Raw genomic sequence first — 13,401 nt, 5'->3', positions numbered from 1 at the left:
GGCGTCGTTGGCGAGGGTCGTGCGGTTCACGTAATGTTTCATCACAAAGGCCACTGTCTCGTTCACGCTTGGCTGCTCAAGCATGTACAGCATGGTACTTGAGAGTAAAAGCTTGCTGTTCCAGATAAATCCAAACCTCTGCAGTTCTTGGGTGGGTTATTCATTTGGGCAAAAAAATATTGTTGCAAATTGATGGTGTTACAAGTAATTAAGTTTGCTTAAATTAAATTCTTTTGGAGCTTTTTTGCCACTTCACTCGCAACGATTCATTGTGGTAGAAATTGCATAAAAACACTTTCAAAATACTATTAAAGTTCGAGCAGTTTGGGAAACACTTTTGCTGCAAAATCGCCCATGCGTATCGGTTGCCCGGTTGCTAGAGACTCCCGGGAAGCATCGCAAATTAACGTGGCCCACAGGGTGTCACGTGACTTAATTTCGTTGTCTTTCCTTCCTGCAACGACAAAAATATTTGCAATACATTCTTCTGACTTCAAAAATTTAAATATTGGGATCTAACCAAAACTGCAGATGCAGGCCTAGCGATCACTGTAACTTTCGTAATAACACTAAAATAAGCAGTAGCTCTTTACTACAGGATTGCAGTACATTATTTTTCATTTTTAAAGATGTTTACATAACAAACAGCAAAGAAATATTTTATTTAGCATGGACTCTAAACTAAAAACGTCTACGTGACACTCACCGGCTATGACGTCAACAAAATGCTTCATCTCTTCTCTGTACGAATCGGTAAACCTTTCAATAACGTTCTGATTGATTTCGGGACCAAAGTTGCCCTTTTCCGTAAACCGCAGCATCGACGATTCTTTGGCAATATCGCAAACTATCATTCCTTTATCCCCAAATATCTATAAACCAACTACAAAGTTGTACTGCCATCTTTGCTCAGCCCTTGTTGCGTCCATTTTCTGATCGAGAGACCACGAGATAAGTGAAATACATTGTGTGTTTTTCCTTTTAAATGCTACCGTCATATAAACACAAACGTTTTTTTTGTTTTCGTTACAAGGACAAAAGCTCGTCATTATTATTACCGTAAAAAACTTCTATGTCTATTGATCAGGTGTCAGTAAAAACTAATGTCGCTGATGAACTGTTATTACTGCAGTTGAATGCTTAAGTGATTGTTTTTCGGTTACTGCTTTTTAATTATATTTGTTGCAAATAAAACTAGTTTATCAATCTGTTTTTACAACATATTTAACAGAAGACTGTACCCACGTGGCTAATTCGACCATTTGTCAATTTTTACGAATTCCTGGCCTCTGATTAAATACCCGGCCCTGGTTTACCAAGTAACCAAATTAAACGTTTTCTACCACTACGACCAACTTTAGCCAGTGCTTTACACGATGCAGTGAACACGAGTGACTATCGGGTGCATGCAGTTGCCACATTTAAAATAATACAAATTTAGTAAATTCCGAATTCCATATTCTCAAAAAATCCAAATTAGCAACAACTGTACACGTGATTTAAAAATACCTCCATTCTATTGTCGTAGCCGTAGATGGCCTCCCTGTTAGCATCCACGTGAGCCATGCTTCCGTCGGGAAACGTCACTATAATATACAGTTGGTCTACGTCACCAATATCTCGAATATCATCGAAGAAGGCATGACCTGACCAAAATGTTCAGCACATTATTATTGTCGCAATCGGAAAAAACTTTTTTCTGGTTTTCTCCTAAATTTTTACCGACAGCGTAAACAGTAACCGGGTCTTGTTGAGCGAACCACCTGATCAAATCCACGTCGTGGATGCATTGATCGATGCTCATTCCTCCTATAACAAAAAATGCATTCTACTACTTAATCATAGATAAGTCGTTAAAAGATATAGTGAAAATATAAGGTCCTACAAAAGTATAAGTGATCTAGAGTCCTTTGATCTCTGTATGACGGAAAACCCATGGTATAAGTTTATGGGACAACTACATTTTATGCCTGATATCTATACAATATACTCTTGGAGTAAATATGATTACCATTTTCCAAACAATGTCGAAAATTCTAACTTTGCTCTCTCCATTAAACCATGATTTATTCAATTATATGTTGTCGCGAAAGTTTGATTTTTCAGTACAACAAATGAAACTCGAAAGAAAAAATCTTCACAGCAGAAACGAACTTGCCTGAAATCCTTAAATATTCGATTGTATTCCTCGGTAAATCGCGAGCAGTAATTTTGATCGACTTCAACTTTCCAGCAATTTTATCTCTGTTCAGCCAAGCGGAACGAAATGTAGGGTCGAACCTGAAGTGTTCAACTGCATTCATTATCTTTATTTAATAAAATTTAAGTCAAGTTGATGACGATTGTATTGAACCGAGAAAATTAACTATATCTACTATATAAGGCCAATAATCAAACGTTTTATAGCGCGGTGTTCGCTTACCTTCTATTAAACGCACAGTACAAATGCAAGCCTTTCTCATGTGCCAGATCATAGCAACGTGCTATTGACTTGAGACTGAAAGCCAGCGGCTTTTCGCACATCACGTGTTTTCCTGCGCCAATGTATTGTGCCGTAGTGTGATGGAACAGTAAACAACACAAATTTACTAAACGTTAACCATTTGCAACACCCGAAAATTGAACAGAGCGTTTAACTGTTTGTTTCATAGTATTAGCTGCTACATACATGTACGTATGCAAAACAAATCAATTCTTACCGAAGAGCTTATCTTGTGTGCATACTTATACTAACAAATTTTACCTGCTGTTAGGGCGTTGATGGTGTGCTCTTCGTGAGAATTCGTTGGTGTGCAAATAAGAGCAGTGTTTACCCTACAAAATACAATCTTTTAAAGTGCATTACGTCATACATGTAACTTGTAACAAAGTACTCGTCGTCTCCGTAAGCTTTAGTGATTTCATCTAGATGCAGGGGAATAGCGTCTTTCAAGCCAGATTCCCTAATGTACTGCGTCACGCCGTCGAAAAATATGTCCACGATGTACTTGACCTTTACTGCAATAAGAAGTTTCTCGAAATTTGTGGTCGATCCGAATTTGGTGTAGTTTCGAAAGCTTTAATGACCGGCTTACCTTTAGACATTCGCCTGAGGTTTTCCACGTGAATTTTGCCGATTCTTCCGATGCCAATAACCATAAAGACTGCATCTTTGTGATCCATTTTCTACTTTAATAATTTTACCTTGTTAGCAGTGGTACTAATTTCCAAAGTGAGCCTACAACACATTTAAAGGTCAGCAAAAAGTAAATTTTTCGTTTCACATTCATGCTTTTAACTGTTGCTGATGTAAGTTTTGAAAAAAAACCTTTTTGCCAGTTTCTGCCAGTTGCAATGCATCCAATAACCGCTGTGTACACAAACGGCATCACTGTGTTTGGGCTGAACGTGGTGTGCCACACACGCAAATATTGCTCTTTACTATCTCTCTTTTGTTTACTGTTCTTTAAATAAGTCGTGTGAACGAGTTCCGCAGGCACCTTTTGTTATCGATCACAGGCTATGTTAAATATTTGGTATGTTTTAATGAACAATTTTTCTACCCAAACGTTTGGTAGACCCTTTAGCAAAACTGTATAACATTATCTTTCGTTGGACAGGTAATCTAAGATATTCCCATGAGTAATATACGTCATATATTGCTATTTTGCAACTAATGCCCAATACGTAACGTTTAACCAGCCGCTTGGAACTCCTTGTGCCTCCAACCTAATTACGCTGTCTTTTTTTTGCCAGCGCCCTGCTGTTCTTCAGTTGTTTTCTTTTCTTTTCAGTGTGCAGTTTTTTTGTCTTTCTTTACATGTGTTATATAGTTTGTTAGCTGCGGTTCAACTCTCTTAAAACCTGGATTCTATGATAAAATCCCTTTGAGGGTTTTGACACCTTTCAAATTTGACGCATGGATGGTCAAGACTTACACTGCGGTAATTTTTTATTTTATTACACCAAGGTCTTTATCCACAGGTGAAACTAACAATATACAGCAGCAAATCAACTGCAACGATCAGCGCAATCGCGTTAATAAACCTCAAAATCACTCACGCATATTGTATCCATCAGACCATAACCAAGCAACTCCAAGCATGCTGGGCACGTGGGAGGAACAAATGGCATGTTGTATCGTAAAATACCAAATGGTATATTTTATGGTTGTAATGTACATACCATTTGTCTCCTTTTTTTATAATATCTGCTGTAGATTGGAAGTAGCCTACATAAAACATACTACTTTTACAATATTTTTATGACAATATAACACGCTGATATATGCTTTGCGACATCCTTGCCAGACAGTCATTGTTCTTAAATTCCTAGTTAAAAAGTTAGTTTCCCTTTGCACAATACCTTTTGATTTAAAGCTAAATATGCGAACCTTTTTCGCAGGAGAACACCGGAACGATTTCTGCTAACCATGAATTTTCATCAGTGCGTAGCATGGCCACACCCTTTACACAGCAAGCGACAACAAAGAATACAGAAGCAAAAACATCAAATTTGTGATAACATTTTTGTAAATAGGCAGCAGCACAAATGATTATGATAACTTTACAACGATATTGTTTTGGATTTTGATTTTTTTGATACTCCACAGAATTTCGTGTTAAAAGTCAATGGAAAACACTTTTGTGCAAAATGAACCCTTTGCGCTAATAATACACCGCAAAACGTTTTTTTGTAATAATTTACAAACAAATCCGCCCACAAAACCGGCCAATCAAGTGATAGCTGCTGTTCTACAGAAGGAGATCTTTCTCTTGTGATTGGCGAAGAAGGCAACCCAGCCAAAGCGTGACGATAAGCAAACTGGGAGTGGGAAACGTGGCTTCATTGCATCTTGCTTTCTCCGGTTTTACTGCTGTTCGAAGTTGCAAGGATGAGTTGTCCAATGAAAAATGTAAGTTATTATCCTCTATATCCAAGTTAAAATGAGTAAGGCCTATGATACAATTATTAACAATAAATTTTTAATTATCAAAAAAAAAGTTTATGATATTTCACAAATTTCTGGCACTATTGTGTTAATTTTTGAAATAATACTACAGCTATTAGATCTTACATGACATTTTATGTTTAATAAGTACGTTAGATTAATTTCCAAATCTTTAAAATATTTGCAATATATATTTAACAACAGGGTGCTGGTGATGCAGAGTCGTGGATTCGTCCAGACCTGCCTCCAGAATGTACTTGGGAACCAAATTCTTCAACCAAATCTCCCCACAGCCATTACCGGCCGTAAGTCGCAACATTAAACATGATCTTCACGGGTCAAAGGTCATTGCACATTGTTCATCATGTTGACCTTGGTTGTTATTTTATGTTTACAGTGATGGAAACCGGATGCGAATTATGTCATCTGTATTGGAAGCAATAGGAAACACTCCGCTAGTCCGACTTGCCAGACTTGAGAAGGCCTATGGCCTGAAGTGTCAGCTATGTATGTTTTTATTATAGGTGCTGTGAAAATATTTTCTAAACAAGTATTCTAAATTCTAGTGGGAAAATGTGAGTTTTTTAATTCTGGTGGATCAGTGAAAGATCGAATTGGTCTAAGAATGATTGAAGAAGCTGAAAAGGCCGGACGAATTAAACCGGGATACACCATTATTGAACCTACATCTGGAAATACTGGTAATTCCCTCTGGTCATATAGTTTTGTCAAGGATACATACATTTTTGAGAGAAAAATGTTATTTAGACAGCAGCATAGCATTTTTTTTTGGACACATACATTTTTGTATATAATTCCATCATTCTATTGTTTTTTTTTTTATTTTGACTACATTCAAAGAATAGGGTTTTTAAATTTTTCAAGAATTTATTCACTCACTTTGTAGAATATTCAGTTTCACCCGATTGAAAAATAGCTTTATTCAGTGTGTTAATCAAACTATTGTTCTTTAATTTAATATCTTTTTGATTAGCCACTGCCCTGATTAACTGAAAAATCTACCACATTTCACTTATTTGGTGCATGTGCAAATCTATGTAAAATGTAGTTAATTATTTGTAGTACAGCATTTACTACCCTTTTTGTGATAAGTTGTATAGATCCTGTTCTTTGCCGCCTTTAGATTTATTGTATTGTGCATTTTGATACATGTGTGAATTTGTGAACTGTTTATTAATACCATTTTGGTAAAAAATAGTTGGTTTTTATTTGTAGGTATTGGTCTTGCTTTGGCCTCGGCTGTAAAGGGGTATCGGTGTATTATCGTCATGCCTGAAAAAATGAGTATGGAAAAGGTATGAGATTGGCATAACTCTGTAAAATTTTTAGGTGACTAACTTTGGTCTCCTAGTACATTGCTCTTTTGCCCTCTTTATGCCCCTCCTGTTATATTTTTTGTATAACATTCCTCTAAAAAAAAGGACTTCGTGAACATAAAAAAAAGCTAAAACATGCAATCAATAAACATATAATATTTTGTTTCCATGCCCATTTCATGCAGTCCTAAAAAATGTTTTATTCACAGTAAGTTAAAATGTTCACGAAGTCTTAACTGTGTTGATATATTATTGTAAATAAAGTAATATTTTTAGTGTTGCATGAAACAAAACAAAATGGATAAAAACATGTTCTGTATTCTCCCCCCTCCCCCCCCCAAAAAAAAAAGGGTGACATTGCACTTAAAACCTGCAGGTGATCATGACATCCATGTTAATGCAATTTTATAGCCGTGTTTTCAAACAGGTTAATATGCTTAAAGCCCTTGGAGCTGAGATTATTCGTACACCGACATCTGCAAGATTTGATGCACCAGAATCGCACATCAGAGTTGCACAGAGATTAGAAAAAGAGATTCCCAATGCAGTGATTCTTGATCAGGTGCTGACAAAACTATTCACAGTCTGTGCCAAGAGTTGCCCTGGGCAATAACTTTCAGGCCAACATTATAGCTATCAGTAATCTGCAATTGCACCTTTGGCCTGAACCGATTTGACATATTTCCAAACTCAGGTTAATTTGTACCTATTTCACTTAAACTCATAATAATGAGGTACATGGTAGGCCTGTCTCTTAATCTGGTTATAATTAAACAATTTAAAACTACTATTTTAATTTTAAGCAAGCCTATTACTTATTTATTGGGATTTGTATGGCAATTTTAATGAACAGCAAGTATTATTTAGTACCGAAATCCTGGAAACCCTGTGGCGCATTATGACACAACAGCTGAAGAAATCCTTGAACAATGTGGAGGTAAATTTGAAGAAATGTTCACCAGTTGCATTACAAAAACTTTTCCTACCCGGCAAAAATGATGTGGACTGCATTTGTAATGGTTGTCATAAATTGTTCCATTCTAACAAGCTCCTGTTTCGCGATTATTGATAATAATAATAGGAGAAGTTGCAGAAGTTTAGAATACAATAAACATTATCACGCTTGCAGCCATTTTTTCCAATGTAATGCCCAGATCCTGTTTTTTGATGTTGCTACTGTTGGTTGTGTTTTTACTTGTGATCTAAACACATGTATTTTTAGGCAAGGTAGACATGGTCGTCTCAGGAGCAGGAACTGGCGGCACAGTTTGTGGCATTGGAAGAAAATTCAAAGAAAAGTGCCCATCGTGTAAAGTAAGTACATAGGGAGCAGCTACAAGAAACGTGATATCCCACGTACCTTAAACAATGCTACATTGCTACACGTAGGTTATTGGAGTTGACCCGGCTGGTTCTGATCTTGCCTTGCCAGTTGAACTCAACAAAACTGGCGTTACATACTATGAAGTTGAGGGAATTGGATATGACTTTATTCCAAGTGTGTTTGACAGGTAAACTTTGCTCTGTTTAGGAAATAATGTGAAGATTTACCCGTGTTAAAGTTTTTAACATTTTTTGTCAAAAAAAATGCAAAAATAAATTTCAATGTATTTCTGAAACAAAATTTTGTTTTAGATCTGTGGTCGACAAATGGTACAAGTCTTATGATAAGGAATCATTGGTTATGGCTCGGGAATTAATAAGAAAGGAAGGATTGCTTTGTGGTAAAGTATTTTCATTTTTAGTGTTTTTATTTTTTGTATTTAGAAGAAAGTGTCATGAATATTTAAACATAACTAGATCACATCTTGTGATGTTACATGGAATTATTTTCCTTTATTTTTGTTCAAGGTGGAAGCAGTGGAACAGCAGTTTACATTGCAATTCAGGCTGCAAAAGAGCTTAAAGAAGGACAAAAGTGCGTTGCCATTCTTCCAGATTCCATCAGGAACTACATGTAAATGTTTTGAATTTCTATTTTGGTCTGTTTAAGTTACGTTAAAACATATACAACAGGACAAAGCATTTGATGGAAGAATGGATGGTGGAGAGAGATTTCATTCCAAACAAAAATGCTGACAAGTTGTGGTAAGTGGTAGAAATAATTAGAAACATGTATTAATGAGTGAAAAAACTTGACTTTGACATACAGATTTAGCAATATTTTTTAAGAAAATTACAGCATTAAAGTTACAAAGATTTTGACTTGAGGTTTCATATGGTCATTTCCCTGGTTAAAAGGCCACAATTGATCTTTTGTTCCCTCTTCATTATTTAACACCAGGAAGTGATTAATTTTCCGAGAAGTTGTTACAATATTGACACAGCATCTGCTGTTCTTGTCGGTCTGTCAAGCATTTCCTTTTCCGACTTCTACAATTATACAATGCTGAATAATTATGTTTGGCTGTAATATTATACCAATTTTGCCTTGTACATTTGTTTTGTTTTGATCAACTTTTACAACTATGTGAATAATAAAACCAAACCTGCAACTCAAACAGTGGGAAATCACAGAATGCCTTCAAAAAGTTTTATAAATGAAATATCTGACTGTAAGACTATTTGGAAACTTCATTTTTATGTGAATTGTTAAATTTGCTTACCAGTTGAAAAACTGTCAATTAAGAGCAGTAAAATCATTATTCGTATAAAATCTTGCTCTAAAAGCTATAGTAGTGTTTGACAGTTGTACAAACGGTTTGTATGATTTGTCAGAAAAGTCTATCTTTACTTACATTTTCCCTCTAAAGGCCTACAAGGTTACCTACTTAAAACTGTTTGTTCCCCAATCTTTAACCTTGGAGATTTACATGATGTCAGTCACGAACACAAACTTTTTTGCCATCTGTAGAATGTTGATTGATGCATTATGACTGGAACTTAACACATTTTATGTGTGTTTGTAGGTGGGCTGACCTTGAAGTATCAAAACTCAACTTACAAACACCACTCTCTGTGCGCCCAACGGCCACCTGTCAAGAAGCAATCAAAATCATGAATGAAAAAGGCTTCGATCAACTCCCTGTGGTAGACGATTCTGGGTATATGCAATGTAAAAAATGTATGTAACAACATAACATAACTAAATACTGTTGCAGGAAAATTCTAGGAATGGTCACAATTGGAAGTTTGATGGCTAAATTCACTTCTGGAGAAACCAAAGCAAATGATGCGGTTTCAACATGTTTATACAAGAAATTTAAAACTGTATGGAATTGTTTAAACTACTTTCTACTATGACAAACCCATTTGTTAAAAAAAATATTTGTATTGGCAAATTATTATAAACGGGGTTAACATTTTTAATCACATAATTTTTTTTATAGATTTCAACTACTGATAAGCTGTTGGCTCTATCAAGACATTTTGACACTGAACATTTTGTGATTGTTCTAGGATCTAAAATAAACTGTAAGTAGAAGAAAAAAATTTAATAATTCCCAAGATTGACTGTAGGGATTTTTCATTCACCAAGCCCTACAAAAATTTAACAGACTTTGGTATACCAGTAAACTTAGATATGTCTGTTTAGTAAGCTAGATGGCAGTAGAGATGTATATGAAACCCCCAGTGTTGTAGAATGAGTAAAGTTGGACTGGTGTATGTATTGAAACTCACAAAAATACCACAAAATATTTTAATCAGCTTGTTTTCTTTGCAAAACTAATTGTGTTTTTAGTACAGTAGAGTTTGCCATATACTTGCGTAAATATTTGTACAAACAATATGTTTTGTGTGCATTTTTGACAGCGCTTCCAAAATGTAGTCATGTAAGTGGTAGGTATTTAAACCTTTTTTTGTGGTGAATTGCAGATGATTTAGCAAAAATCAGCCTCGATGACGTCAGCAAAACTCCGGTCCGTTCAGGTAAATACATGTTTTGAGCTTTGCCTATTTTAACAAACACTGTATGTCACAAATCTTCAAGCAATGTGTTTATGTACTTCAGATGGGGAAGCCCCGGACAATGTCACGGGCATCGTGACTTCCGTGGATTTTCTGCAGTTTATTGCGTCAAAGCAGTAACTGGAATAGACTGTATCAGTTGTATAAACGCATAGATAGTCTGAGTAGTTTGATAATGTTTATCACAGAAAAGACGTGTGGTATTGGTGTTGACTTACTTTTGTGGTGTATAGGAAAAAAGTTAACTGCAGCCCCTCAATTTGAAATTTCTATCGTCGGATCAGGCCATCTTTCTAATGCACATTTCATTGAAATTACTCTTGTAATACTGTATGTACATTTCTATAGTATAGCTCGTGAGTGGCGGTGCAAGTTGTTTAGAAAGGCTCTGTTGTGAAACGGCTGAATATCTTCCAGACGTTCCATTTTTTGGTTGTTTGGCAACCAAAAAATACACTCTCGCAAGTTGCACAGTTTACTGCAAACTTCGTGTGTGACTTGGTAAAGTTCACAAATATGCATGAGTTTTACAATCGTTGCTGTGTCTGAAATGCCAATACACTTGCTTAGAAAAGCTTGCTTATCGCTACGAAAAGTTTCTTTGCAAATAGCAAAAAGTGAAAGATTTTTCATGAAAGTATAAAACGACCGAAAAAATTCCCTCTAACTAATTCAAATCAATTTTGTTTCGCACGAAAAAATATCGTGTTTATGATGATTTTCTCACGAAGAATCACACTGTCGTCGGATCGCAGCGTATTTCGCAACGACTTGCGGGCAAGATTTTCTGATGTTGTTTACGACAATTTGCTGATAAAAATATATTGCAGTACTGTGATACTAATGCACCGCTTTTTAATGCAATATATTACATATCCGACTTTTCCGTATCAAAAAGCAGAGTGCTTATTTTTTAGTCCACAAACCTGACTATAATTTATACAAGTTGAGCCTACTTTTTAAGCAAATGCTTAACCATAACAAAATATTTAGTAAATAATTTTTGTACGTTAATGACAAAGACATACATTTTAAGTTGTATGCGAAATTAGGTCAGACAGGGCAATATCCTTGGTTCGACAGCATGAAACATTTCGGTGTTTCCAGTTCAACGTAGGCCTTTATTTCCATTTTTTTAATTTTATAAATCCCTGCACTAAATTATCATTTCCCAATGAAAAAGTAAATATTTGGATGATTTCATCACTTCCTACAGCAGAGTAGAGATGTTACGTTTAGAAAAAAGTGATGTCTTTACAAATGTTGATACGTTATTTTTTACTTTATTGCCAAGACCACACAACTAGCAATTTTCTGGTATAAATGCATATGATATGCCTACAAGCTTTACCAACAGGGTTTACCGGAAGATAATTCAATTTAGGGGAATAGCTAGTTAATAAACAGTTTAACGCTGATAACCAGGGATAGTCTCAGATAACAATATTGTCCTTTTTCTGTCATGTTTAGCTATTTTAGCGCCGGCGTACTTATTTTTAGGATGTTTTATCTCCAACAATGTTGAACGAAGGCCGTCTGGTCTTTTCTCAAAACAATTTGTTTTATATCATGCGATTATTCTCACCATAGCAGGTCATATTAAAGTAAAATCAGTTTTTTGGGCCATTTTAGTTAAGGTTCCTGGTCGGTGGAAATTATATTGAAAGGAAACGAAACCATTCTAAACACATAAAAATCCTTCGTCCAAACTTCCAAGCTCTATTTATATCTTATTGGCCCATCAATTCGTGTAACGTAATTGTACTTAATTAGAATAGCGTGAAAAGTGGATGAACTTGTAGTTGTTTCCAAACAAAATGCTTCTCTATTTTGTTTCGGCAATACGTGGCTAAAGATTGTTAAGTGAAAAATATAGGACGGTTTATTTTTCAGTTATTTGTTTGAAATTCTTAGCATCCTGTAAAAGTGCTGAAATAAAAAATCAACCATGGAGAAAATAATCAACTTTTCGATTTCAACATGCATTTTACAAACGCGTGGGATCACTTTTCGTTATTTGCGCGACGTTTCTTCTCGGAAGAGCGATAATCTGGCTCGCATGTATTCACAAATTCGATCGAGAACGCTTAAGAAATTTGCCCGAGGCCATGCGACTGATAAGCTTCGAACCGCAACATGAAGGTTTGTGTTCAATGATATGTGGGTCGAGAAGACTTCCTGAACTTTCCGTTTCAAAACAGCAAACGTGTTGTCCCACAGCCTAAAATCTTTTCACGGCGTCCCTTGGTAGCAAAAATGTGCTTGCTGGACAACTTTTGTTACAAAACTGCTAAATATTTTACAAAATTTGTGTTACTAATAATCGCGTCGGGTAAAAACGCAAGTATTTTCGTATATCTTTAACAATTCATATTTCAATACAACAAATATTGGATTTTATTAGCTAATTGCAACTGGTGTCTGTAATGTATTCACATGTTTCGATTGTCAAACATAAGGCTGCTGCGTGTTTAAAAACGCATGTGCATTATGCTAGATGACTGGGCAATGTTGCGGGTTAAATGACTTGAATCGCTGAACATTCCACCGGTGTTTCATGCTTATGATGTCATCAATCGGAATTTGAAAAATGCGGAAAAGACTCGAGGTCTGCACGAATTTTGTGCGCTCAACCGGTCACGGGTATACATTGACCGATGCCTCGACTGCATTGTAAAAACCATACCCGCCGCGTGAACCATTGTGAGCGCCACGCCTCAGAAGAAAGTAAAGCTTCAGCGCACAAGAAACAAGTTGGCTTACTGATGATGGAATTGGTGCGATTATTTCGTAATTACTGGGAAAACAGAACGAATTTTAGAAAGTTCGTTGTAAACCTCGGTGTCCGACGTTTGTTTTGTGAGTTATTTACCCGACAATTACCGCGCATTACATGATACACGTCAGACAATAGACATTTGTGACATCACCCTCGGGACAACTGCACGGCGACTCAAGTCTGCTCATTTCTAAAGTAATTAACGCAAATGAGGTTAATGACACCAAAACGCGCATTCGTCATCATTAATTATGATGCATCTTCAGCGTTTCCGTGTGGTGCTGTAAAATGTTTTATGAGATTCGACTCTGGCAATATACTATTGGGAAATAAAGGTACGCCTTGTGCGCGTGTGCCAGCAAATACGCAACACCACTCACTGTGAGTTCACATAAACTCTTTATTATGCCACAATGGTGCTTGTGATCTCACATGGCGATGGCAAA

General features: G+C 36.1%; 2 protein-coding genes across 2 annotated transcripts; one reads left to right on the top strand and one right to left on the bottom strand.

Annotated features, from left to right (window-relative positions):
- Positions 1-130: 130 nt before the first annotated feature.
- Positions 131-3,217, bottom strand: LOC145899068 (myo-inositol 2-dehydrogenase-like). The gene is made up of 9 exons (XM_082987780.1): positions 3,075-3,217; positions 2,874-2,997; positions 2,744-2,814; positions 2,423-2,534; positions 2,159-2,280; positions 1,723-1,809; positions 1,510-1,646; positions 707-872; positions 131-454 (listed from the first exon to the last, which is right to left on the bottom strand). The coding sequence occupies exons 1-9, from the start codon at positions 3,160-3,162 to the stop codon at positions 309-311; spliced, it is 1,053 nt and encodes a 350-aa protein (XP_082843906.1). The 5' UTR covers positions 3,163-3,217; the 3' UTR covers positions 131-308.
- Positions 3,218-4,766: 1,549 nt separating this feature from the next.
- LOC145899620 (cystathionine beta-synthase-like) lies at positions 4,767-11,018 on the top strand. Its single transcript, XM_082988483.1, has 17 exons — positions 4,767-4,894; positions 5,135-5,235; positions 5,328-5,437; positions 5,497-5,631; positions 6,167-6,246; positions 6,695-6,829; positions 7,135-7,204; positions 7,490-7,581; positions 7,657-7,778; positions 7,903-7,991; positions 8,119-8,224; positions 8,284-8,355; positions 9,177-9,311; positions 9,369-9,477; positions 9,597-9,681; positions 10,084-10,137; positions 10,220-11,018. The coding sequence occupies exons 1-17, from the start codon at positions 4,874-4,876 to the stop codon at positions 10,294-10,296; spliced, it is 1,593 nt and encodes a 530-aa protein (XP_082844609.1). The 5' UTR covers positions 4,767-4,873; the 3' UTR covers positions 10,297-11,018.
- Positions 11,019-13,401: the final 2,383 nt, after the last annotated feature.

The sequence above is a fragment of the Ascidia mentula genome, chromosome 4 (assembly GCF_947561715.1).
Source record: "Ascidia mentula chromosome 4, kaAscMent1.1, whole genome shotgun sequence".
Taxonomy (NCBI): Eukaryota; Metazoa; Chordata; class Ascidiacea; order Phlebobranchia; family Ascidiidae; genus Ascidia; species Ascidia mentula.
Note: the sequence above shows the minus strand (reverse complement) of the source record. Positions and strands in the feature narration are given on the sequence as shown.

Excerpts from the sequence above, each read along its gene's own strand:
- LOC145899068 (XM_082987780.1), bottom strand. The coding sequence starts at position 3,162 with ATGGATCACAAAGATGCAGTCTTTATGGTTATTGGCATCGGAAGAATC. Across the intron at positions 1,647-1,722 it reads GGTTACTGTTTACGCTGTCG|GTCATGCCTTCTTCGATGAT; the intron begins GTAAAAATTTAG and ends CATTTTGGTCAG. Across the intron at positions 873-1,509 it reads GCTACGACAATAGAATGGAG|ATATTTGGGGATAAAGGAAT; the intron begins GTATTTTTAAAT and ends GTTGGTTTATAG.
- LOC145899620 (XM_082988483.1), top strand. The coding sequence starts at position 4,874 with ATGAGTTGTCCAATGAAAAAT. Across the intron at positions 5,236-5,327 it reads CCCCACAGCCATTACCGGCC|TGATGGAAACCGGATGCGAA; the intron begins GTAAGTCGCAAC and ends TTATGTTTACAG. Across the intron at positions 8,356-9,176 it reads AAAAATGCTGACAAGTTGTG|GTGGGCTGACCTTGAAGTAT; the intron begins GTAAGTGGTAGA and ends GTGTGTTTGTAG.